The sequence below is a fragment of the Bombus vosnesenskii genome, unplaced genomic scaffold, assembly GCF_011952255.1.
Source record: "Bombus vosnesenskii isolate JDL3184/JDL3185 unplaced genomic scaffold, Bvos_JDL3184-5_v1.1 scf7180000013297, whole genome shotgun sequence".
NCBI classification, from domain to species: domain Eukaryota; kingdom Metazoa; phylum Arthropoda; class Insecta; order Hymenoptera; family Apidae; genus Bombus; species Bombus vosnesenskii.
The window spans coordinates 1,162,918-1,187,919 of NW_022882947.1; the positions used below are offsets into that span (position 1 = coordinate 1,162,918).

Below are 25,002 nucleotides of genomic sequence, written 5' to 3' on the forward strand. Positions count from 1 at the left end.
AAATTCACGTTGGTAATAAAGTTTTCTACCAGCAATTAATTACCGAACACGACCTCTATATGCAGGCCAGTCATGCGCAGATCTTTGCTCGTTGAATATTTCTTTTTCGATATGGCTACCGAAAGGTTTTGTCGAAAACAAAATTAAAGAAGCAAAAATCTACACGGACAGAATTACTGAATATGATCATCGTGCATTGGTAATTCGGTAAGTCAAGCTTATTCTTTTTATTTCGATGTTATGGGAGGTTATAATTTAAGGGTAAAGTCGTCGAAAGAAATGAAAAAAAAAATAGCAGTGTAAAAGGGAGAATTAATTAAAAATCAAGGGTTCGCCATTTGGCTATGATCGCTTGATTGCCAAAAATTAGCGACGCGAGTGAAAATACCACTGTATTATATTTTTATGGATTAAATCGATCGAACAGCCTTTTGGTTACCTGTATTACAGGTTGTTCCGAAATTTTCATCATGATTTTGTTATTCCTATTATGTTATTAGCAGCATAATTTGTTTAAGCAAGCACCGCTTAATAAAAAGACACACATTGTTTATATAAGTCTCGTTTATTCTCCTATTAACAACAAAACTCACAGCTTTATTCGTATTAGCTGTGTTCATTCTATATATAACATGATTTTATTTCAACCTGAATGGCTATGTTTTTCTCTTTTTATTATCAGTCGCAAAGTAATTTTAAATATTAACTTTGTGTGATGTTAGTGTCTTTACATGGTGCACTTTGTTTAATGTTTTGTGGTACTTGTGTATCCTGGAAACATTATTGGAAATATGAGGTTTCCTTTCTATCGGTAAGTAGCTAGGGATTGATTCCTATATTCCAAAAAAATTATAAGTAGTAGTAATAGTAATAATAATAACATAAATTACTTCTTATTTAAAAAAAACAAATCTCTTTTAATATGAATTCCTTTAGGAGCCCAATTACTTTTTAGAGTTGTTAGCCTAAATATGTAAGTACATATATAAAAATTGATTATATTATGAAGTGTGTTATAAGAACTTGTTTAAAATATATTTAAGTATTTGTGTTGTATTTTCTGTTGCTGAAATTATCTATTCAGCAATATTTTACAGCACTTATAAGCAGTTAGCATTAAGCTATTTGCTTTCAAATATAAAGTTATAATAAACCTATTTAACATAAAATTTACTCGATGGAAACTTCACATTTAAATAATATTATATGTGTATATAAATTGTTTAAGTATTATAGTATATACAACATTAAATGGGTAAGTATAGTTTTTTTACATCTGTAGCTTTATTATAAAAAACTTTGAAAAAAAATAAATCACAAATGATTAAATGAAATTGCTGCTGCAGGGTTGGCTTATAAAATAACATTATTATTCTGTGAATATATCGTTTCTACAGATATTAGCGAGCATTGACTATATGTATATTACTTTTATAATTTCAAGTTTTCTTTAGAGTAACTATATATTTGTTTCCAATTTATTATTTATAATTAATCAAGAATGTATTTTTCTATACTATTAACTTTATGTACTTTATAGTAATTGTAGTGCAATTAACTAATTCTTATACTTTTATGCCAGCCCTAATGCTGCATTGTTATCGTTCTCAAACATGATAGCACTTTTATATTTTCAGAAAACTCGGCAACAATTTTTCATAGACGTGGTTAACCATGCAAAACTTTGATGATCTGGATATAGAGGGACGCAATCCCTCTCATTTATCTGAAGCAGATAAAGAAAAGGTAATGCGTAATAGGAATTGTTTGTAAAAGATATTGTTATTTATTAGAACCTTAGATATATTGTAATACACATTTGCTAAAGTTAGATACATACAACATATCTAATCCAAAGCGGAATTCGCAAAGGAAATCTGTGTTTCTATAATAAAAAATCTTCTACTACTTTCATATCCAAATTAATGTTATATATTTATATTCTGTGATATGTTATTTGCCCATTCTATAAAGTGTTTATATTTCACAGGAAGAATATGATCGAAAACGTTTAATGAGGAGCAGTGTCACTGCCGAAGATGGCACTCTCAGACCTGTATATTCTGAGACAGAAGATGGTGATATATGGTGTCATATCTGTAATATTGCTCTATTTGGAGCTCATAAATTACTAAATCATAATATGTGTAGTCGTCACAAAATGAAATTAAACGAATGGCCATACCCAGTATTGTTATGGTCCAAACGGTCAGATATTGTGAAAACAGCCCCACCTGTTCAATCGACGGCTATTGGTGATGGCTTGGCACCTGGTGAACCAATACCGCCTGGCATGGAAGATCAAATAACTAGAACAACTACGATTCAGATGAGTCTGGATCGACATAGAAGTTCACCGCTTGTTGGTCTTGAATATCTGCTTGAACTGGTTGACAATGACTCTTGTGAACCCAGTTATACATGTGTTTTGTGTGATAAACGAGGTGATCCTCGCACTGTTATGGCTCACATTACCAGCTATAATCACAGAATAACTTATCTAAATAGACATTTTCCAACAATATCGCGAGCAATTACGGAATTACCGCGTACTCCTAATTATAAGCGTGGAGCTAATGAAATATCTGTGTTAGTGGCAAAGAAGATCGAAGAACGATTTGGAAGATTACAACCGCAGTTGGTCGACAAGAATCAATTCGAAAAGAGTAAAATGCAATACATCAAGAGGGTCTATCAGGACTATCATTTTAGGTAAGTCATGATATTTATCTTTCCACATTTTCGGCTTTCTATACGGTCGAACATTATACGAACATCGGTTCGCGTGATTTTACGAATGTTTATGAACGTGATTCAACAAGGTGCGCGTTAATGATCTTCGTAATTTAATTTACTTTTCCTTTAAATCAATGGCTGTTTCCTACGTGCAGGGAAACGCCAGAATTAACATTTATGGATGTTTACGATGTGCGATGGGTAACGAACTTTGAAGAGAAGATGGCAGAAATGACTGGTAATAGTAGTTCAAAGAAAGGTGAGTATATGACAATCTATATCTTCAATGTACATCGTTTGCGTATTTACAAGTATTGAATCGTTCAATAATCTTGTATTAAGATTCTCAACCTGCCAATGAGAAGCAAGACAATAAACATAAAAGTGAAGATAAGAAAAATGAAAAATCATCGCCGAAGAAAACAGACTCGAAGTCAGATACTACTAAATCGTAAGTTAATGCTTACCTTTGATTACAAATTGTGTATATAATATTTTGATTTAACAGGATTCGTTTAATGTTTTTGTCAATATTTAATTTTTGACATTTTCTTCGTTTAAATAAATTTGACGAGTAATATGATAATCCAGAAACAATATAAATATATGGAATATGATCATATGCCTTCCTTCGTTAATAAAGCCACTCAAAATCAAGTGTTGAATTAATGTTTTGTCTTTTTTTAGGGGTTTCAAGATCCGTATTCTCACAAGGGATAAATTAAGTATTCGTAAACCCCTAGATAAAGACGAAGAGAACGTGAAAAAGTCCCCCAAACGCCCCTCCGACGAGACGAAATCTCTCTCGTCGCTTTCGAGCATATCAAGTAGCCCATCGCCATCGCGTTCGAGATCACGAACACCTATTCGTAATCGTAAAGCCAGTTCAGTAGATAAAAGTGGGAAATATCGTAGTAAATCGCGATATTCGCGAGATCGTACGCGTTCTCACACTCGTTCACGTTCGCGTTCCCCAGAACCTCTTAGGGAGCGAGATAAGTGGGACAAATATCGAGAACAAATCAGACGTGCCGAAGAAACTCTTGATCGCGCGTTGAAGTTCCACGAGAAAAACCCAGAAAAGCATCCATCTTATCCCGACGAATGGAAAAAGTTTTGGAATAGGCGATATAAAGAATTACAAGCCGAAGGTAAAGATCCAAGCAAGCATGACTTTAAACCGGAGTGGATCGAGTTTTGGAATAAACGAATGCGGGAAATTCATAATGAACAGCTGCAACAGCGGAAGGAAGAGATCAGGAAACGATTGGAATTGCCGGAAGATAAGCCACCGGAAAAATGGATTCCATCGAGCAGGCGCGACAGATCGCCTAAAAGAAGTCGCCATCGTGTGGAGAGCGATGACGAAGTGGAGTATGTCGGTACGAAAACGATAAAGACGGATTATTATGATCGTCATGACATTAGAGAACGTGATTACGCTTACTCTTCATACATACGTGGAAGAGGAAGCATGTATAGAAGCACTTATTATCCTCGGGGAATTCCACCACGTACCAGACCGATACATTACGCGACACCATATCCGGTAACAGACAAGTCTCCGAGCCCTATACCAGACGAGGTATTGACCGAGGATTTAGAAGTTGTCGGTTTATTGCGATTACTTACTGCACTAGAGGGTCAGTTAGGTTCTCTTGGACCAAAGATAGTATCCCTTCTTTCGAAAGCGTTAGCAGCGGAAAAAGCGAAACCTAATTCTGCCGAGGAATTACTGTATGACGAAGAAGTGTGTGTATTGTTTGAAACAGTTAAAGAAAAATTAAAAGGCCAATTATTTGCGGGAATGATAGAAAAAATGGCCATAACGCCAACAAAAACCGCGATACAAAATATTGCTCAATTGCTGCATAAGGCAACAGAAAGCAAAAAGAAAATGGAGGAGGAGAAAAAGAAGAAACACGAACTAGAAGCTGCCAGATCGACGAGCTATATGCCTAGAACAGCTATCTACCAAAGGCCGGTTGAGATAATTACACCCGCCATTAAGTCCGAACCCGTTAGCGTACCTGGTGTCGGAACTGTAGATAAGGTAGCTATAGCTCAACAGATAGCAGCTGCTTTGGTAGCTCAAGGTAGATCTAACGTATCGCAAGAAGAATTAGAAACTCTCATTAACGCAGTTGTAGGAATGGCTGAGGCATCTAAAAATTCTGATAAACCAGTAACTACCGCAGATTTCGTTAAAGGACTATCAAGTGGAAATAATACTCTACCTGAGACTACAACGCATGCTGCACCTACTGTTTCAACAACGGTGGATACAGTTGAACGCCAAACTTCCAGAATGGAGAGTTTATCGGATTCGGACTTGAAATCGCTTTTACAGAATTTTAAAGACCTAACCACTCAGGAACAACACGGACTTATTAATTTTTTAAAGAAGTTAGAAGTAACCGACCCAGTTCGAGTAGAAAAGTTAAGAGCGTTTGTTAATTTGGGCATGACGTCGGTAGCGTCAGCAGTACCAAAAATAAAATCTCCAACGCCAGAAAAAGTGGAGATTACGTCTAAGTTGAATAGGAGTATTTCTCCATTCTCCGGACGTAAGGCAAATCAAAATCTCGTAGAGGAGGAAGATAAATGGAAACCTAAGATAGATATGTTCGCGAACGATGACGAGGAAGAACAACAGATTAAAAATGACAATGACGATAAACAAAAGACGAAGTTAGATTTGTCAGATGATGATGATGATTACACGTTTGAAGATATATATAAAGCAGCGGATAAAAATGTTAGTGAGAATGAAAAAGCAAAGAAAAAGTCACGAGCGTTTTCGAAATCATTGTCGAATTCGCCGCGATCATGGACACGCTCTCACTCACGTTCGAGGTCACGTTCTCCCGTAAGATCAAAGGAATTAACGAAAACTAACGACCCAAATGCGATTTTAAACGAGACGAAGCGACTGATAGCTAACATAATGGGTGATCTTCCAAACAAATACGTGCCAAAATCGCATCTACCACTCGGAAACGATAATTCTGAGAAAAATATGGCGAAACCGGTAGATTCAATGTCTAACACATCAACAGCTGCAATGCCGAGTTTTTATAATCAAGAATATGTTCAAAATAATCAACAATCTTGCTCCCGTCCACAAGGACCTTCTTTAAGTTATCCAAACATGTCCAATCAACAATTCCAAAATTATCCTCAACAAGTTTATAGTGGTAATCAAGGTTACATGGACAATAGTTATAATTATCAAGGATACGGTGGTCTAGGGAATCAGGGTCAATACAGTGGACCGTCCATGACATCGAATCAATATCCGACTCAACAAAATTACGATACATCAGCTTACGTTGGATCGGCCACGGCTCATTCTTCCAGTTATTCACAGCAACAACAACAACCATACGGAAATTACGTGCAACAACAGCGTTTCTATTAACGTGACATTCGATTTACAGGCTAATCGAGAATATACAGAAATTTTACATAATTGTAAAGCTATTTACAATTGTTAAGGGATTTTTACCTTAGACACTATTACAGTGTCTAATGTGAATGTTTAAATGTTACTAGTTCAAGAACCCTAATCAAGATTTAGAGATGATCAGGATCCTGTTGAGTTTATAATTTAACAGAATTGATGTAAATACGTTTTAATGTAGCGCTCTTTTTCACTACTACGTTAGTAGAGTAACTTTTTCACTACTATGCCAATCAGAAGTACCCTGATCATTTCTACAAGAAAGAAAAAAGGTTAATAATACGCTTATTTCATTGTCACAGGACTTCCCGATATATTTCACATTTACATTTGTCGTTTCTCTTCGTGCAGAAAAATTTATTTCCCCGTCATTTTTTATACGTTTATAATCGCGCATCTCGCCCTCGTCGGTAACGAGAAAATTAAATACAAAAGAAAAAAAAATACAATGAAATCTTTCTTAAAGTGTATCGCGTACAGGCGTGGAGTGAGTGTTTCTAAAGATGGAGTGTTTTTAAAAAAACGATCGATGTCAACGGGACGAAAGTAAGTAAAGAAAAAAAGAACTTGAAACGAAAAAACGACTACTTTATACTACAATTTTGTTATGCTAATTTTAATTCGATCAATTGTTCATCGTTTTATAATTTAGCAGTTTCAGATACGTGTGATAAAATATCAAAGGAGTCGAAAGTAATGATGTTATTTTTACAAGCACTTTTAATGTTTAAAAAAAAAATATATATATATATATAATATCAAGGGTAACTATATGTAATTTTACAGTAAAAAAGAAGAATTGTAAAAAGCATTAGATTAAATGAGTAAACTATAATCTTCATTTGTAAATACTTTTAAGCGTGTAAGTTCTCCATGTATCCGCAAAACTACAAAGATACAAAAAATCCTTAAACTCGGTAGTGGTACTAGTGAGATTAAAGCACATAAGTTTAATTGTATAAAGAAGGAAAAAAACACATAAACGAGTTATATTTCTTCTTATGTTTCGCATTTCTATTCTAACAAATACTACAAAAAAGGCAAACAAAAATTACGCATTCCAGTCTTCATAAACGAATAGGAATCTGACTTGGACACAGAAATAATCGATATATTAATACCATGTGGCTGCACAGTGCACACTGACTAGAGAGTTACAAAGATTTCGGCTATTTCGTGCCTATCGATGCACACAGAGTACCATGTGTCGTATCACAACGAATCGTATAATTATATATATATATGTATATATATAATTATATTAACACATATAATTATATACATACATATATATATATATATATATATTAATCAAAGCTCACAATGCGGTTCGTACAATATTTACACGTTTCTTTACAGACTTTATCGGAACGTATTAAAAAATTGTCTACTTCGGTACGAGACCTCTCATCTTTGGATAAACCGGCGCTGGGATTTGAGGGATCTTTCCAACGCTTTTAGGTCGTATTTTCGCGGATTGTAAACGTGGTTTCGATCTAAGTTTCGCACTAGACGCATCGACGTCAATGTCTCCTTCGTCTCGCAACGCTTCTTCGAGAACAGCTTGAATCGTAGGTGCGATAGCGGGTCCTTGATAGTCTAGCGTTGTTCTAGCTGGCATATCTAGGTCTAGATTCAATATATTTTCACCCGCATAACGACTACCTCCTCCCATGGCTAGAGCAATTCGGGCATATTCGGAGACTGGCCTACGGGCACCAGGAATCGACGTGGGTCTCCTTATCAAGTCTACGCTGGATGGTTCTGTTTCCTTTACTACCCAACCGTCTTCTTCTTCGTCGAGGTGAATTCTCGATAGGATCTTATTCTTCTCTTCGTCGGGAATGAAATTCTCGATTATAAGATACTTTAGTTTTAGTTCCTTCATTAGCTCGTGTTGAGTTTGTTCTAAGTCTCTTCTGTCTCTGTTGAAGTCGTTAGTGACGTCTTCGAGTTCCTGCTTGAGAACTTGTAACTTATTGAAACATTTCCTGAGCTTCCTCGACTTCACATCCACTTCTTGTTGCAAGTTCGAATAAGTTTCTTTCACGCCTAGCATAGTTAGCTCTTCGTCCTCCAGTTTCTGTTGCATTTCGACCTCTCGTTTCTTTCTCTCGGCAATTTCCGCGGCTTTCTGTTCCAGTGTTCTCTGTTGTTCGTTAGTATGGTCAATGATATTCTTACCACCGCAAAGCATCTTACTTTCCAAATCCTTTATTCTCATTATGAGTGCCTCCGTCTCTTGCTTCTCGGCTTTCAATTGTTCCGCAATTAATTTCTTATCCGTCTCTATTTTATTATCCTCTCCCCGACTGTCTTCCGCTTCCGACTCTGAGTCCATGGCTTCGTCTCCCTTCTTTCTCTTCGATTTCTTCTTTCGTCTCTGCACAGTGCCCTTTTGCGCCAGCTTCTCCTTCAATCGGCCGATCTCTTCCTGATACTGTCTCAATAGCGCGTCCTTCGGATCTTCGTTTATTTTTGGTTTGTTCTTAATGTTCTTCGCTCGATTCGCGTACCGTAACGTTGTCAAAGACTCGTCGTAATTGTAACTAGCGGGCCCAATGTTTGCAACCATGATGGTCTTCGAGTTACCACCTAAAGAGTCCTGCAGCAGCCGCGTTAACTTGGAATCTCTATACGGCACGTGCGTTGTCTTCCCGTCTACCAGAGCCGAAATTACATTTCCTAGTGCCGATAAGCTCAAATTGATTTTACTGGCTTCCTTGAGTCTCTCGCCAGAGGCTCCAGTCTTGCTTTGCCTTTCACTGCCCGCGAGATCTACCAGGTTCAAACGACCGACCCTAATCCCACTGCTATCATCAATCGATCCCATTTCAATAGTGATCAAAAATATCGCGTGCGACCTGGAACTATGTTCGTTCATATTCGTCGCGCCAATGGTTCTATTCTGATTTCCGGTGTTCATCAACTGCTGAATTTCAACGGCGCTCTTGCACACCGACGTGGATAGGTCTTTAACGAATACACCAGTGTCTGGTTTCTCCTTCAACTCGAATCGAAGACTCTGATCGGGCTGCAAAAGGTCGCGAATCTCTTCCTGATATATTTCAAGGTAACTAGCTCTCACCAGATATTGCATGTTCTCTGATCTGCCTATGTGATTAAAAATATGCTCGAACGATCGTGGAATTACACCGCGTCTCTCGTGATCGCTCTTCAGGCCCTCCATGGTGTACGTTTTGCCTGTTCCGGTTTGACCGTAAGCGAAGATGGTACCGTTGAAACCGTCAAGAACCGAGGATACCAGTGGCCTGACCGTTTCCTCGTAGAGGTCTTGTTGGCTGGAATTCCAGTCATAGACCGCATCGAACGTGAAAACTTTCACATTGTCGGTGGAAGGATCGTCCCGCGGATGACGAATCTCGACCACTCCCCTCGAAGGGAATACGTCGACCACACGCGTATAACCACGGGCTAACTCCTTCTCGTCCATCGGTCTGCAACGCACGACCACCTGGACGCGCTGGGTCACGACGTCCGCCGAGCCGCTCGTCTTCATGCTCTTCTTTTTCCAGGTTTTCAGCTGGTTGTCCGACTTATCCATGTTGACGGCTGATACGACTTCACCTGAGAAAAACGCAACGGTGAGACTCTGGACTCGAGCACGCATGCAACTACTTTGCAAAATCAATACTTAATCACATTCGACCCATTGCAAAATCGGTGGAATTGTGAAATAACCGTATCGTAAAAAGTGATAGTTGATCTTGTAAAGAAAACGGATAATATCGTGTTTTATGAATTAATAAAGGTTTTATGGAAGCAACGTGACGTCTCGTTTGTTTAATTTTACGATTGTACGTGTACTTCTTAGCAATTGTTGCCGTTAATGGAAAAGTGACGAACAAGGCGCCGGTTGACGTAACTGTTTGTACTTGCGTGATCTTTAGTGTGTAGGAGTAGTGTGTAGGATCCGCTGCATGGTCGTTGATTAATCGAAACACAATTGTTTTATTCCGCCGACGAAAATTAAGTATCCGTTTCTTCGTTAACGACAAGGAGCGAGAATACTCGTAAGCATCTCGTAATTCACGCATATTCCGATTTCTTTTTAATTACGAATTAGAATTAAGCAGAGAAATCGTAAAAATTGCGTTGGAATGCGGCCGCGACTTTGTTAACGTTTAGCGAGAAACTTTCTTGATTTTTCGAAGCATTCTTTGACTAGATGCTCTGTTATTTTTAACGGGGAAAAAAGAAACGAAAGTACGTACACGTAGTACACCTTAACCAAACATCGCGTGACACGTTCTACATAAATGTCGGGACTGTATATTTTTCCAACAATACACACTTACCTTCTGAAGTTTCTCAAGCAACAAGCGTACGCACGTACAAGACACGTTACTATAAAGGTACGACGATTTTTCGTCGTATCCGCATGTTACCCTTATCCGCAAAGTATTGATCCATTATTTGCTTTCTAGGATTTACACTAACGCGCGCTCTTTTTATTTCCACTTGTTCGAACACTTCTAATTCGTGGGTTGGTCTGAGTTCCTCCTTTAATCAGAGCACGATGCTCGAACGAATCATTAGAACGGTTGACGATGCATTGCGATAAAACGCAGAAACAACCGCATCGTATTTTGACAGGAAAAACGTATTACAATCAAGCGTGCGCACTCAACTTCCCTCACTCGTTTCCACGGACTTACTGAATCGATCTCTCGTTTAATCACTGGATATATTTCTCAAGATAGTCGTGTCGATGTTGGTATACGAAAGTTTGTAGAAAGAAATTTACTTTATCGACGAATCGCATTTTCATTTTTTTAAAACCTTGAAGGAAACAATAATGTTGGTATAAGTTATTTAATGACGTTGGAAAAGTTAATCGATATAATATTATCTGCAGAATACTATGATAGTAAAATAATAACTATTTTTATATAATTTTGTGTTTTTTTAATTAAAATATGTGAATGTGGTCGCATATATATGCACATGTATACATATATATATATATATATATAACTGTTGTATTCGAGAATTATTACGTTATGTATAACAAATATTTCACGTTTGGGAAATATTAAGTAAATTTCCCAAACGTAAATATTTCATAAATTAAAAGGCAATTAAAATATTATTCTTATCTATAACTACGATCTTTTAATCAAGGAAATGACGTTTTAGTTTGTAGTTAGCTTCGTGGCGTGCAAGTCACCTCGAAAGGGTGCTGTGACAGTGTTATTACAAACATTATTACATTTAATTAGTAACTGGAATCAATGTTGAAAAGTTAGAAGAGTTTTATATAAATTTACAGTGAAGTTAGTGTAATACATTAAATTGATAGGAGTAAACATTCTTGTTACATAAAATCATTCCACTAAAAGCTTTTTCAAGCACTTCGTATTTTAGCCTGAAAATATCATTTTTGGGAATTACTTTTATATAATTATTTTAATAGCAGATTACTCGAAGTTACCCGTTTCAAGCAGAATAATTATAGGATTATATGCATAATTTTTTTTTTTTAGTTTATTGTTTTAATGTCCTAACTCTTTGCTGCTTTCTCTGTTTCAGACAAAATGAAATTGTGGTTAGTTGTAGTTCACATCATCTTGGTTGCAACCAACATATGGGTCACAGCACATTTTCATGAAGAGCTTCCCGAAGACAATGAATTTGCAGAGTTTGAAGATTTCGAAGAAGAGAAACCAGCTCAAACAATCAATGATCATAATATAGAACACCTTAAAGAATCAAATAATAATCAAGATTTCGACGAGGAAGATGTTTTAATTGTGGATGGTGATAGCGAATTTGATCACTTCCAAGATGAAGAAGAATTTGAGGGATTAGATGCAGCTGGAGGAAGTGCAGGGCCAAAAAGTGATGAACCTTCTACTTTAACGATCACAAAAATACCACTTCATCTGCGTGCAAGATGGGATAGCTTTTACTTAGAGATACTAATGATTATTGGGCTATTAGTATATTTTATCAATTATGTAGCAGGACGTTTTAAAAATGCCCATATAGCAGAGGTGTGGCTCATGGAGCATAAGCAGCTTTTGTTGGATAATTTCTCTCTTGTTGGAGATACAGGAAAATCAAGCAAAGATATATCTGAAAGTGGTTTGGTAAAAGAAAGTCAGTCTCATTATAGCTTGTATTGTTCAGGGAGAGTAGGGTGCGATTCCATGTTAATTGAATTGAAATTAATTAAGAGGCAAGATTTGGTTGCGGTACTAGCACAGCTTGTGAGGCCTCAAAATGATCAGGCCCATATACGTGTAGAATTAGCAAAAGATGAAACAGATAGTTTTGTATTAGCAATAGCTACAAAAAGGACTGCAATGCATTTAGTACGTGATATGGCTGATATTAGTGTTTATTGTCCAGAAAAGAGACCAGGGGAAAAATTTGGTCTTCCATCAGGTTTTTATGTAATGTCTGAAATTGCTGAAGCAGCATCAGCTATTTTAGATACAAGAGTTTTACAAGCATTTTCAAAGTTTGCACCATATATAGATTACATACATATTAGTGATCAATTTAGTGGTCCAAAACAACAAGAGTAAGTATTAAATACGTTTTGTTTTAAGAATAATGTTTTTCTTGCTTCATGTTGCCATACCTTTAATTTCACTTTAGAGATACAACTCAGCTAACAATGCCTGAAGTAAAAAGAGTTTTACTTGTTGGATTAAATATAAGTATTAAAGGACGTACCACTAATGCAGAAGGTCAAGAAAAATTAAAACTCCTTTTACAATTAACCTTCTATTTATTAGATAAATTACGTCGTTTTAAATTATCCAAAGAGGTTTGAATATATATATATATATGTATTCTTTTAAAATTATATTACTATTCTAATTTGTACTGTTGTTTTATTCATTGAAATTTCATCCTATTTTTAGGGTAAAAGCAAAGCGGATAAAAATAGATTAAGAGTAGAGGAAGCATTTTTAAAAACAACTCATGCAGCAAGAGCTGAAGCAGCTGCACAGCGAAGAGAAGAACGTCGTAGAGCTGAAAAGGAACGTATATTACAAGAAGAAGATCCTGATAAACAAAGAAAGTGGGAAGAGAAAGAACAACGAAGACTGGCTAAAAAACGAGCACCTAAAATGAAGCAGCTTAAGGTGAAAGCATTATGACCAAATAAAACTAATTATAGAGAATTTGTTAAAACTTTTGAAGAGCTATAAGTTGCTCAATTGAACTGCCTACTTAATTTAGCTCATATAGCAAAGCTGTATCATTTCAACCATATTTACGTATTTCTTACAACTATCAAAATTTCATTAAATAGCTTTAAATTGTCACAGAGGTATAGTAAGTACATATCACATACTTAAAATCGACCTCTGTGAGATAAAAATACTTTTATATTTTTTATTTGTGATATATACCTCCATCTTGTTTTCCTGTTGAAAATATATCTCATTACTGTTACATATTTATTTTGCGCATAATTATTATAACTTATCAAATAAGCCATAAACTCAACATAATATGTTATAAAGATCTTTGACTTGATAAAAGTGCAGCAACATATTATGGAGACAATATATATAATTGTTGTTTTGAACTGATATTAATATTACTTATTGCACAATTTTTGTTGAAATCCACCCTTTTATGTTATAAATATTCTTACTAAATATTTATATCATAATAGTAGACCATAACTATAAAAAATTCTTCACGCATGTATCCTTTCAATCATATTGATATATGCTGCTCGTAAATCATATTGAAATACTTAAAGCATATTCTTTTGATTACTTAAATGATGATATATATATATATATTAATCAAAGTAGTTAAAATTAAATAGAGTAAAATATAAGTGAAAAATGGAACAAAAATATTAAGAATATAGGATATAAGAATAAAATATTAGTATGAAATTTATATTGATTTATAGAAAGTAAATATTTAATAATAATGATATGATGTTAAATACTATTTCAGTGTGCATGAACTGAACATTTAATCGTGAAACTTTATTCAATATTTTTTAATCAATTAGCTAAATGTCATAAATGTTATTCTTAAAACATTTTTTCATCAACACTTTTCAAGCAAATCATTGTTATTTCATAGTATTATATTTATATAGATTAAAAATTATAAGTAAGGAACGTACTGCAGCCATTGATATTATGATGTTATTAAACTTTAGAAGTTATGCCAGGGTTTAGAATAAAAATGAAATATTTAAATTTTTAATAAAGTAACATAAACATGAATCTATTATATTATTTATTATATATACAGATACTTCTTTAGAAGTAAAATAAATTTTCCATTGAAAATGTATGATAGAAAAATATCTTTACAATAATTTTTCACAAACAGATTGCATTGAAACCGTAAATTTCATATTCAATTTGTATATACATATGTGCATTCGAGTACAAAATATTTCACACGGAATATTGTACATTGAAATACAATTTTTTATTAGTATTGATGACTGTCTTACAAAATAAAAAATTGTGATCAGATATAAAATCGGCAATAACGATATTTAAACCACCACGGCCAGGTCGTTTTTTATTTATCCACGGAAGAATTGCTTTTTGACACGATGGTACTAAATCTCTCTGCAATGTACCGCATAGATGTTTCAATACATAAGGAATATCAGGTGTTAAGAGGCATTGTGATACGAAACCGATTTGTAATGGTCGCGTCTTCAATTCGATATCTAAGAAGTTTATAAGCTCGTTAACGTTAACGGTGTTAGGCCATGGAGTGCGCCACAGTCCACTTGGCCATAAATTTGTATAATTTTGTGCATATTCGTTTCTGTAAATAACGATGACTTGGTACTTTTCCAGATTAAGCCAATGTAATGTGATGTGATTAAACGTAGATGCTATGGGGCATAATTTTGTTTGAAATATTCGGAAAATCGTTTCAACGAGATGGTGATGATCCATTTCTGAGAATGAATAAAAATGTTGAAAATCTAGGATTACGATCTCGTTATTGTGATAAGACAGCCATTCTGCTATTTCATGGAGTGGTTGATATATTTTCGATCCGTACAAGCCATGAACAAAATAGATATTCCCATCCGTTGGCTTCGTCGCCACGCGTAAGTCTAAATATCGAATTCCACCATCGAGCTGATCCTTGATGCTTTCATGTTGTGTAATGGACCAATTAAAAATAACAGGTTTTGAAACAAACGAACAATAACGACCAAGAGCTCTGATGTATCTTGGTTCGTCGGGTCCCACGTCACTGTGCCGATTTATGGTATAAGTCATCGTATCATGAGAACCTATTAGAAGTTATCAATTTATATTACATGTACTAATTTTATAATTTTGAGGTCAATATAATTGTATGAAACGGCATCATTAGTTTTTAAATATATCGAAATATATAACTGACAATGTGATTTAAAAATTTTCATTTTATGTAAAATTTTGTGTACGTCGAAAGAAATTCTAAATTTAATATTAATTAATTCTTCTGGATCTAATAAAATTAAATGATCTCTTTAAAACTTCGAAATATAAATATTAGTTTTCTAGCTTCTAATATAGATTTTCATAAGACGAGAAAATATTTTGAAACTTACCGGGTATCGCCAAACGTATTATGGGAAGGCTTTTCAAAGCTTCTGGTAGCCGAGTCATCCAGTATTCTAGTTCCTCGTTTACGGCGGAGTTCTTTCGTTTTGATCTGTGTGAAAAATTACTGACACCTCTAATTTCATATTCCATTTTATTATATATTTAGTATCGATGTTGTAGAAAATTTCCTGATGAATTATTATAACGAAAGAACGGAATGATGTAGGTGACGTACACCTACTCGTCAAATGACTCGTCAGTAGATGTTCTCCATGCTTTATATCGCTTTTTCAAATTAACGTTCCCACGGTGATGGTGCATTAATCACCTCGCACCTTCTTCCGACACACAACTGGACGGTACAGATTCATAGAACCTAACCTCATGGTCATTCGGTTATTTAGCGTCCCTCTTTTCTACAACCGAGAAGTTAACTGCGGGAATGAGTTCATTAGAAAAAAAGATACTGTTAACGATACGCTGTCATGATATTTATTTATATAAAAAAATCTGAATGTTCTTTTTTATGAATTATTGTAATATTTTCAATATGTACGATTTAGAAAGAGGTGTTTGACACAAATAGTACGATTATATTAAATAATTTTGAAGATAAAATTTAGAGAATTAATTCAAAAGTCTAAATAGTGCATGTGAAATTTTATTTTTCATTGAAATTTAACGAGAACAGTATTTTATTTTACGGAACTACAAACGATTATTAATTATTGGCCTAGGAGCATGGTATCATGTCACGTGTTCTGAAATACAGAATGGTAGAAATATGGAATTCTATATATCCTCTACAAGAGTAATTTACAATTGCATAATAACATCACGGACGTGGTACTAGGCAATGGTATACAATATTAATGTAATTTTGTGATATATTGAGTCGATAAAGTCGCATATGACATAAAAATGGTAAGACAGTCAGTTTATACATACTATATTCAATATTCATTGATAAATTTCATTCGACAAATGAAATTAGAGAATGGATACGTTATTTTCTAAGACATCTATGTTTCAAACTCAATATTAACTTTATGCAATGTAATATGATATGTGCAACTGGCTTTTCTAAGGATTTGTCGATTCGAATTTGGCGGATCGATTTTCTATGTTTCCCGCTTGCTAAGTTAAATATCTCCACCAATAGGAAATCTCAATCAATAGAAATTTCCACCAATGGGATATTCGCTAGATGACGCCATGCCACGAAACGTTAGTCAAATGTTGAAAGTTGTAGCGGTTAAATGTATCACTTTTGCTTTCTATACGGTGTAACAGGTAATATGCACAATTTAATCTATTAATTAAACAATATTCCATTGCTATTTTATTACCGTTTTTACATTATTATTAGTTTCGTTAATTGATGCGTGTTTGTTTAAGAATTTATTGAAAATTCGAGTATCTCGAATTTTTTTTTTTGTTCTTTTTTTTTTATTTATTTAAAATTTCACATTCACAATTTGTGACTACCCACAATTATTTGACAATTATTTGAATTCTTTCGCTCATTTGATAATTAGATGTGCCGGTATCTTACATTATGAACTTTTAAGACAGAATTTTAATTCGGTTATTGTTTCATTTTAATATATGTAATTGATATGGAAATACTGATACAATATTTCGTATTTTGATAAAGGTCAATCACAATTTCTACTTTTCCCTAACTTCTGGAAAGGATATACCGATGCTTCAAAAGCCAGAAATGTAAGTATTATTACACGTTATATTCCCACTAATTTTATTTTAAAAATAAATTATAGTATTTTACGTTTTGCAAGCGCACCATAAAAGGCCTACTTACTTGTAAATTGATATTTCAGATGATAGATCTTGAATGTACATGCGTAAAAGGAGGGTGAAGGAATCTCCACGTACAACAACTTTCACCTAGCCAATTAGTATTATTTGATATACAAATACTAATTACATCACTGCGAGATACAATTATGAATTTTATAGCGAATAATATATGACTTGATCGGCTGCAATCGTTATTACGTTTTTGTGTAATTAGAAAATTTACTCGGTACTTAATTAACGTCTGTTTATATTTTTATTAATTACATATAATTATTACAAAAATATAATATCATTTACAAATAATTAAGTTGGGCTCTTTTAAGTTCGGTGTACTGTCCAGTTTAATAATTTGTAATAAATAACGGAACTATGATACATGGAAGATATTAATTTTTGTGTTAGTAATTAATAGTTTGATACCGACTCATACAGAGTACTTTCGATTTAACAATGGGATATATATATGTACTTATTTATTTAGATATGTATGTATTTCACGATTTTGAACTTTTGTTTGTTACATTAGTTTTACTTCCTTAAATTATTATACATGTAATATTTTATTTTTGTAATCTTTGATAATTTATAATTAAATTTATATATATAATAATTTAAGAAAGTAAAACTAATCAAAGGTTCAAGTCCTAGTTCAAAATCGTGAAATTACGTATCGAAAATATTATAAGATTTGGTACTAACTTTCTACTTTAATTAATTTTAGATATATTCCTCCTTTCGGCGCTAATAAGAAAGCAGCTGGATCAATTACATACGGAATCATAGTTTTCTCGCAAACTTCAACTTTATGATTGCGAAGTATTGTTATCAAACCAACTTTGGATTGATAAACTGCAAATCGAGCGCCTGAAATATATTGAGTATGTCGTTGAATATATCGCAGTACTTCTTAAAATTAATGTAGTATCTTTGCAGCATTAAAAAAAGATAACTATAAGATAAAATAGTTAAACACGTACCAATACAATTTCTTGGCCCGTCACCAAAAGGCAAATAGTGCATGGAATCTCGTGATGCAACGGCGTCATCGTTAAATCTTTCAGGAATAAAAGCATCAGGATTTGGATAAATATCAGGGTTATGATGAATCGCGTACAATGGTATCCATACGAATGTCTTTTCCGGTATGGAAACTTTAGTGTTGTTAAAAGTATAACTGCTCACTGACTTTCTTAGTATAAGCGGTCCAGCAGGGTACTTTCTTAACGTTTCTGCAATAAATTTAAGCAATAAAAATTAGTTTATGGTTATTAAACGAATGTGAGTCAAAGTTATGGTAAAAAACGGATAACGCAAGTTACGCACCTCGAAATACTAGATCCAGGTATGTCAAATCTTTTATTTGGTCATATTTCAATTCACCGTCGTTTTTCTCAAAGTGTTCTTTAATTTCTTGCCGCAATTTATCTTGTATCTCGGGGTTTAAAGCTAATTCATAAAGGGCATTGCTTATAGCTGACGAAGAAGTCTCAAATCCAGCAACGAAGAAAACGAACGCTTGAGCCGTTAATAGAGTGTCCGTAAGCTCTGTACAAGACGATTAAAGGATAACGTGAACTGCTTATCAGAGATAGCTATCGTGGGAATTGCTTAAAAATTGCTAATAAGAAAAATTTAAGGTACTTACTAATATTTTCCAATTTATCTGGATGTTTCTTAAGTTCCATAAGCATATTCACAAAGTCAGGTCTCACGATGTTGTTGTCATCCCTGTATTTCATCGTATCAACGATTATCTTCGTGAGGAACGTAGTAATTTCCAGTGGTGCCATTATGGAACCGAGTAAATTGTAAAGGTGAGGAAATATTTGTCTAAGTCTAAATCTCAAAATTTGCCTAAAGGAAGTGGCAAACACTTGTTTGCCCATTCGACGAAATTCACTATCTTCGTCGGATAACGCGTTCATTTCTATACCAAAGGCACAGCTACCTATTACATCCGTCGTATATTTGGCTGTTAATTCGCGACATTCTATGGGCTCGCCTTTCGCTACTAGGTTATCGAGGTATTGTTCCAAGTGTTTCGAACATTCTAATATCAGAGGAAACATCTCTTTGAGCTTGCCAGATGTAAATACTGGCGAGAGCCTTGTTCTTAATGGACGCCATCTCTGTGACTCCAAATTGAAGAGATGTGGAGATAGTGGTTCCGCCTATGATCATTTTTGAAACTGGTTCGATATTCGACAAAAGTAAAAAGATCGCGGTGTGTCATTAAATAGTTTAAAGAAGCAGTGTGCCATGGCATGCTTAAGATTCGCGGCTTACCAGTTAGCTCATTTACCTTTTCGTGAACAGGAATCCCTCGATCAGCAAATATAGAGAAATCTCTTATTAGGACATCTTTTATGAGCTCCGGATCTTGAAGAATTAGTATAGGCGTTTTTCTTGTAAATATTCCAACCATTGGCTCGTCTTTGTACTCATCCCAGAGTTTCTTCAAATACGCGCACATCGATGTCCTTAGCAACATTACATCTTTGATGTTACCGAACACTGGTACAGGCTTTGGTCCAGGTACTCCTCGGACTTTCCAAAAATCGAAAGTCGAAGTAAAGTAGAAATAGAACGCGAAAAGTAGCGCGATAATTCCGCAAATAATTTCGAAGTAGGTTGCCATTGCGCTACTCGTTGCTTCTAATCTGATGGACAAACGATGATTCATAAAAGTAAATTTTCTGCAAGATATCGTTACTACTTATATTTCCATAGTTAATTCAAAATCGTAAAAATTATATGTTAGCAATGTATTTGCCAGTATTTTGGGATGAAAATCAATTCTCAATTAAATTTAGACATAATTGAATGAAAAGAGTAAGATTAAATTATTTTTAGTTTCGTAATGAGTTTAAGTATTAAATAATTATCGTTTTTAATCTGTTCGGATGTAGAACAAGTCTATGTCTGTCGTGACATGTATCGGTAGAATCAAAACTTATTTGAAACGAGGAAAATAATATCACGAATTTTTTAATTGATATTCCTTGTTTAAAGTTGTCGTTTGTTTTTCGTACGTTAATTAACAAAATTGATATGTGATGTATTTATTATACTGTAAAAATTAAGTACACAATTTTAACGAACCATTAAATTATCTTTTTTTGAAATATCTTTAGTACACGATATTGGAGTTATATCGATTTATCAAATAAAAACTCGTGCAAAATTAAAAAACAACGATAGACATATATATATCATTATTATATCATGCGTGCGAATGCGTTTGTAGACAAACTCGTACTACTCGATCATTAGCAACTTGAAGCTGTGCTTCAAGGTCGACAAGAAGCACAGCAGAAGCACGGAAGAGTTAATAATAGTGATTCATTGTATATATTATACTATTACTTTGCATATATTGTATAACAAAATGGTTGTATGTAACGTGCGATAAACAAAATGCTTACGACGCTTGACACGACGTAGAAATTCACTGTTTGACACTATTTCGGAGGCACTACCGCAGCGGAATCTTCTCAGTGGAATGGAGTGTGCATGATTCGATGAAATAACGGAATGCGCAATCAAAATGAGTTGCATAAACGCAACGTTAATGACTAATAAAACAGTCACACAGGTCACATATAGCTAGCAGATCGGCATTTTATTTGAATAGTATTTAATACGGGAAAGATAAGTCGATTAATGAAACGTAATATGTATCTATTTTGTCTGCGGCTATGCTCGCTTGCACGGTTCTACCGACTAACTGTCTAGGAAGAATATTATCCCCAGAGTACTGGATTTAACTGAGGGATCTGATCGATGCAGAGTGATGCGCAGCTCTGTAGGTGTCGCCGTCAGTATTGGATACTTACTGATTAAATAAAACATTATTGCAAGGCAATTAAAAATGACTAGAATACGTAGTAACAAACAACTACAAAGCAAAGAATGGTAATTCAGATATTTATTTTGAATAATAGCTAAACTGCGGCCTACAGTAGCGTTACAAAATCCGTTAGTAGATCAGACTCCAGGATGTCGACATTTTTCCTAGTAAACCCAAATTCCATAGCGTTTATCTAAGTGCATATCGTGCAAAAAGAAAATGTCATTCTCTCGGGGAAAAAACATTTCCATAGTTGGAAATGCCCAGTCTTTCTATTCCCATTAATTTCTCTAGTACTATAATGTGATTTTTGGAGAAAACATTTTTTTAATATTTCATTACATTGTGGAAATAGATCTGTTATAGATAATAAGTTTGTAGAAGCACATTTACTACAAATTATAGTAATTATTTGAATTTATTAAAAAATATTATTTCGTATTTACAAATATGATAGCAATAATTAGAATAATAATAAACAGTGCTTTATCAATTTCTTCGCAGATGAATGATTAGAAGAGGTCGAAAGCTTAATACGCTTTTATAATTCTTTTTATTATAGGATAGTCAAAAAGTGCAAAATACAAAATCTTGAAGCAACAAATAAAAAATATGTTACGTTATGTTTGAAGTTGAAATCTATGAATAGTTCAAGTAATAAATTCAACTTTCTACTTTGCTTATTTTCAAGTGAATTCCACCCTTGGGAGACAATGTAAGGGAATTCGGGTTATGTACATAAGTAGTTATTGTCTTTTCGCAAACATCAACTTTGAACTTGTGTAATATTTTTATCAGTCCCATTTTAGTTTGATAAATCGCAAAACGTGCTCCTGAAACAATAATTAAATTCGTTACGTGGATACAAAACAAATTAAGAACAATTATTCAATTCAATATCTGTCCTTGCTTTACCAATGCAATTTCTTGGTCCATCGCCAAACGGTAGATAGGACATCGGATGTCTGGCAGCTACTGCGTCTTCGTTAAATCTTTCCGGATCGAATTTCTCAGGATCCGGATAGATATTGGAATCCCTTTGAATCGCATACACGGGAATAAATACTCCGGTACCCTTAGGAATCGTTACCTTTGTACCACTAAAGGTATAATTAGCGTTGCTTTGTCGCCTTAGAAGCGTTCCTGCTGAATACTTTCTAAGTGTTTCTGTTTAACAAAGGCAGATACGCGTAATTTTAATACGTGGATAGATATTTTTATTTCTACAATTTTTATGGCGTAATTTTAATATTTAGTAATTGATTTCACGCGCTAATTTGGGATTAAATGCATTCGCAGTTAAATTATTAGTAAAACGTTTAACAACAACGTACCCTTGAATATTTTGTCCAAGTATTTCATTTCTTTGACTTGTTCGTATTTCAGGTTTCCATTAGTTTTGACATGGAATTCTATTATTTCTCTCCGAAGTTTATCTTGTATATCAGGATTCAGGGCCATTTCGTAAAGTGCGTGCGATATTGTCGTCGAAGACGTTTCGAATCCAGCCGCGAAGAAGACAAAAGCTTGCGCAGCGAGAATTGTGTCCGTTAACTCTATAAAATTTCATAAAATTACGATAGAACATGAAATATATATTATAATGAATGAATTATATTGTACTACTCTAATTAATAATTTATCAGTATTCTGCGCTACAGTGTTATCTATATCAAACGTAGTAGTTTGCGTAATTAAGCAATTGTCTAATTTCAATTTATCATTAATTGATGCATAACGATGGCTGAGTAATTAAAAACCTATTTAAAGATACAATTAATTGGCTTACCAATATCTGCTAATTTTTCCGGGTGCTTCTTCAGTTCCATCAGCATGTTTATAAAATCCGGCCTAACGATGTTATTTTCTTCTCTATATTTCATCGTATCCGCGACCAGTTTTGTAATAAATGTACTTACTTCCGATTGTGGTATCAAGAACCAAAGAAAGTTATACAACCGTGGAAAAGTATCTCGAAAGGTTATCCTGAGGATCTTTTTCAAATTTCGATCAAAGATTTTTCTTCCTATTCTTCGAAATTCACTCTCTTCGTCTGACAGTGCGTTCATGTTGATACCAAAAACACAGCTTCCAATAACGTCAGTAGAGAATCTCGCTGTTATTTCGCGGCAATCCATGAAGCCTCCTTTTTCTATAATCTTCTCCAAGCATTGTTCCAAATTTTCCGCACACTCTAATATCAGGGGAAACATTTCCCTTAGTTTGCCGGAAGTAAATACTGGCGAGAGTTTCGTTCGCAAAGGTCTCCATCTTCTCGCTTCTACGTTAAAGAGATTCGTAGCCAATGCATCAGCCTGCGATTAAGATTAAGTTGAAACGATTAATCTCGTAGAATCTTGATAAAAGAGTATCGGAATTTTGCAATTAAATTATACTATGTTAAAAAATATATTAATGTCCATATACCTTTGAACGATAGTATACATTGTACATACCCGTTCAAGAACATTCAGTCCTCGATTGTCGAACGTAGAGAAGTCTTTGATTAAAACGTCCTTGATGAGATCTAAATCGCACAGAATAAGCGAAGGCGATCCTCTCACGAATATTCCAATCATTGGTTCGTTTTTGTATTTCTCGTACAGGCGTGCTATATAGTCACCTATACTGATTTTTCTCAGCATAACATCTTTGATATTTCCAAAACCTGGTATAGGTCGAGGACCAACAACGCCACGATCTTTCCAAAAATCGAACGTAGATGTTAAGTAATAATACACAGCAAGAAAAACTGCGACGATCACACTTAGTATTTGAAAATAGTCGGCCATATCGGTCGATGTGCCGTCCACTTCTGTTCGGACGAAGGTTCGTCGTAGACTGACGTCGTTAAACGAACTGCTGTGTAATTCCCTTCCGAGAACACATCATTGTTGGAATTTATAATGCTGGCACACGAACATTCGTATCAAATGTGTACAGACTAGATTTTTAACTCTTAATGCTTACAGTCCACATATCTGTCACTAAAAAAGCATGAACTTGCGTTTTCTTGCTGTTGAGTATGTTAAGTAAATAGAGTTAATCAGGCTGAATCATTTCACGCAACATATTTTGATATGACTTGTATCTACATAAAGTTCTACGAACATGACGATAGTTTTATTTATTCATTACTCAAGGAAATGGAACTCAATATGGAAAGTTAATTTTATAAACAATCACGTATCTCTCCGCTCGTTATCTTGTTAGTTAATATAGAAGCTATCTTTCTACGAGTTTTAACAAATGTTTGTCTCTCGTGTGTTTATAGTGACAATTCTATTCTCCAGAGACGGTCGTTAAACGAATTGTAATGACTTGCGTTTACGATGTCAATGCTCCGTTGTGTGATTTTCCTTCTAAATATACAGGGTGTTATAGAAAAAAATCAATATAATTAATGTAAGCCTTAAAGTTAATTCTTTCCATGAAAAATATGGAAATTTTGCACGCTTACAAATGATATTCGATGCTCTTCCTCTCCACTTTAAAACAAGGCTGTGTAACGAATTTGTTCAAGTGTTTCTTCTGTATCTTGCTTTTCGTCATATACA

At 34.4% G+C, this 25,002-nt stretch overlaps 5 protein-coding genes and 1 long non-coding RNA gene across 11 annotated transcripts; 2 read left to right on the forward strand and 4 right to left on the reverse strand.

Moving 5' to 3' along the window:
* The first annotated feature begins 42 nt into the window (after positions 1-42).
* LOC117233505 (coiled-coil domain-containing protein 47-like) lies at positions 43-15,161 on the forward strand. Of its 5 annotated transcripts, XM_033493858.1 has the most exons (6): positions 43-207; positions 1,638-1,746; positions 1,991-2,712; positions 2,892-2,995; positions 3,079-3,187; positions 3,424-6,780. In XM_033493858.1, exons 2-6 carry the CDS (start codon positions 1,675-1,677, stop codon positions 6,155-6,157), a joined length of 3,741 nt encoding a protein of 1,246 aa, XP_033349749.1. In that variant the 5' UTR covers positions 43-207; positions 1,638-1,674; the 3' UTR covers positions 6,158-6,780. The 5 variants fall into 5 exon arrangements, with proteins under 5 accessions (XP_033349749.1, XP_033349752.1, XP_033349753.1 ...); XM_033493860.1 differs by lacking the exons at positions 43-207; positions 1,638-1,746; positions 1,991-2,712; ... (1 more) ...; positions 3,079-3,187; positions 3,424-6,780 and adding exons at positions 11,339-11,496; positions 11,753-12,749; positions 12,827-12,998; positions 13,096-13,320; positions 15,028-15,161; XM_033493861.1 differs by lacking the exons at positions 1,638-1,746; positions 1,991-2,712; positions 2,892-2,995; positions 3,079-3,187; positions 3,424-6,780 and adding exons at positions 11,753-12,749; positions 12,827-12,998; positions 13,096-13,692 and having other exon boundaries at positions 49-207.
* Positions 7,181-10,887, reverse strand: LOC117233508 (kinesin-like protein KIF3B). The gene is made up of 2 exons (XM_033493864.1): positions 10,519-10,887; positions 7,181-9,787 (listed from the first exon to the last, which is right to left on the reverse strand). The coding sequence occupies exon 2, from the start codon at positions 9,762-9,764 to the stop codon at positions 7,587-7,589; it is 2,178 nt and encodes a 725-aa protein (XP_033349755.1). The 5' UTR covers positions 9,765-9,787; positions 10,519-10,887; the 3' UTR covers positions 7,181-7,586.
* On the reverse strand, positions 14,596-16,289 carry LOC117233514 (PI-PLC X domain-containing protein 2). Of its 2 annotated transcripts, none has more exons than XM_033493871.1 (3): positions 16,016-16,289; positions 15,780-15,883; positions 14,596-15,476 (listed from the first exon to the last, which is right to left on the reverse strand). In XM_033493871.1, exons 1-3 carry the CDS (start codon positions 16,093-16,095, stop codon positions 14,611-14,613), a joined length of 1,050 nt encoding a protein of 349 aa, XP_033349762.1. In that variant the 5' UTR covers positions 16,096-16,289; the 3' UTR covers positions 14,596-14,610. The 2 variants fall into 2 exon arrangements, with proteins under 2 accessions (XP_033349762.1, XP_033349763.1); XM_033493872.1 differs by having other exon boundaries at positions 16,010-16,289.
* Positions 16,290-17,210: 921 nt separating this feature from the next.
* On the forward strand, positions 17,211-17,898 carry LOC117233516. The gene is made up of 2 exons (XR_004493332.1): positions 17,211-17,499; positions 17,616-17,898. It is a non-coding gene; the product is annotated as an uncharacterized LOC117233516 (long non-coding RNA).
* Positions 17,830-21,321, reverse strand: LOC117233509 (cytochrome P450 6a2-like). Its single transcript, XM_033493866.1, has 6 exons — positions 21,021-21,321; positions 19,898-20,255; positions 19,241-19,766; positions 18,919-19,140; positions 18,573-18,824; positions 17,830-18,459 (listed from the first exon to the last, which is right to left on the reverse strand). The coding sequence occupies exons 2-6, from the start codon at positions 20,231-20,233 to the stop codon at positions 18,290-18,292; spliced, it is 1,506 nt and encodes a 501-aa protein (XP_033349757.1). The 5' UTR covers positions 20,234-20,255; positions 21,021-21,321; the 3' UTR covers positions 17,830-18,289.
* A 658-nt stretch (positions 21,322-21,979) lies between these two features.
* Positions 21,980-24,291, reverse strand: LOC117233510 (probable cytochrome P450 6a13). The gene is made up of 5 exons (XM_033493867.1): positions 23,902-24,291; positions 23,235-23,760; positions 22,780-23,001; positions 22,361-22,612; positions 21,980-22,278 (listed from the first exon to the last, which is right to left on the reverse strand). The coding sequence occupies exons 1-5, from the start codon at positions 24,235-24,237 to the stop codon at positions 22,109-22,111; spliced, it is 1,506 nt and encodes a 501-aa protein (XP_033349758.1). The 5' UTR covers positions 24,238-24,291; the 3' UTR covers positions 21,980-22,108.
* Between the last annotated feature and the right edge of the window lie 711 nt (positions 24,292-25,002).

What these genes read in the sequence shown, in the direction of transcription:
- LOC117233508 (XM_033493864.1), bottom strand. Translation starts at nt 9,764, where the DNA reads ATGGATAAGTCGGACAACCAGCTGAAAACCTGGAAAAAGAAGAGCATG.
- LOC117233505 (XM_033493858.1), top strand. Translation starts at nt 1,675, where the DNA reads ATGCAAAACTTTGATGATCTGGATATAGAGGGACGCAATCCCTCTCAT. An exon ending in TAATAGTAGTTCAAAGAAAG is followed by an intron (nt 2,996 to 3,078) that starts GTGAGTATATGA and finishes TCTTGTATTAAG; the next exon opens with ATTCTCAACCTGCCAATGAG. An exon ending in AAGTCAGATACTACTAAATC is followed by an intron (nt 3,188 to 3,423) that starts GTAAGTTAATGC and finishes GTCTTTTTTTAG; the next exon opens with GGGTTTCAAGATCCGTATTC.
- LOC117233509 (XM_033493866.1), bottom strand. Translation starts at nt 20,233, where the DNA reads ATGGCAACCTACTTCGAAATTATTTGCGGAATTATCGCGCTACTTTTC. An exon ending in AGATAAATTGGAAAATATTA is followed by an intron (nt 19,141 to 19,240) that starts GTAAGTACCTTA and finishes CGTCTTGTACAG; the next exon opens with AGCTTACGGACACTCTATTA. An exon ending in CGGGCCAAGAAATTGTATTG is followed by an intron (nt 18,460 to 18,572) that starts GTACGTGTTTAA and finishes AATATATTTCAG; the next exon opens with GCGCTCGATTTGCAGTTTAT.
- LOC117233514 (XM_033493871.1), bottom strand. Translation starts at nt 16,095, where the DNA reads ATGCACCATCACCGTGGGAACGTTAATTTGAAAAAGCGATATAAAGCA. An exon ending in ACTGACGAGTCATTTGACGA is followed by an intron (nt 15,884 to 16,015) that starts GTAGGTGTACGT and finishes TTTTTCACACAG; the next exon opens with ATCAAAACGAAAGAACTCCG. An exon ending in AATACGTTTGGCGATACCCG is followed by an intron (nt 15,477 to 15,779) that starts GTAAGTTTCAAA and finishes AACTTCTAATAG; the next exon opens with GTTCTCATGATACGATGACT.
- LOC117233510 (XM_033493867.1), bottom strand. Translation starts at nt 24,237, where the DNA reads ATGGCCGACTATTTTCAAATACTAAGTGTGATCGTCGCAGTTTTTCTT. An exon ending in GGAAAAATTAGCAGATATTG is followed by an intron (nt 23,002 to 23,234) that starts GTAAGCCAATTA and finishes GAAATTTTATAG; the next exon opens with AGTTAACGGACACAATTCTC. An exon ending in CTTGGACAAAATATTCAAGG is followed by an intron (nt 22,613 to 22,779) that starts GTACGTTGTTGT and finishes TTTGTTAAACAG; the next exon opens with AAACACTTAGAAAGTATTCA.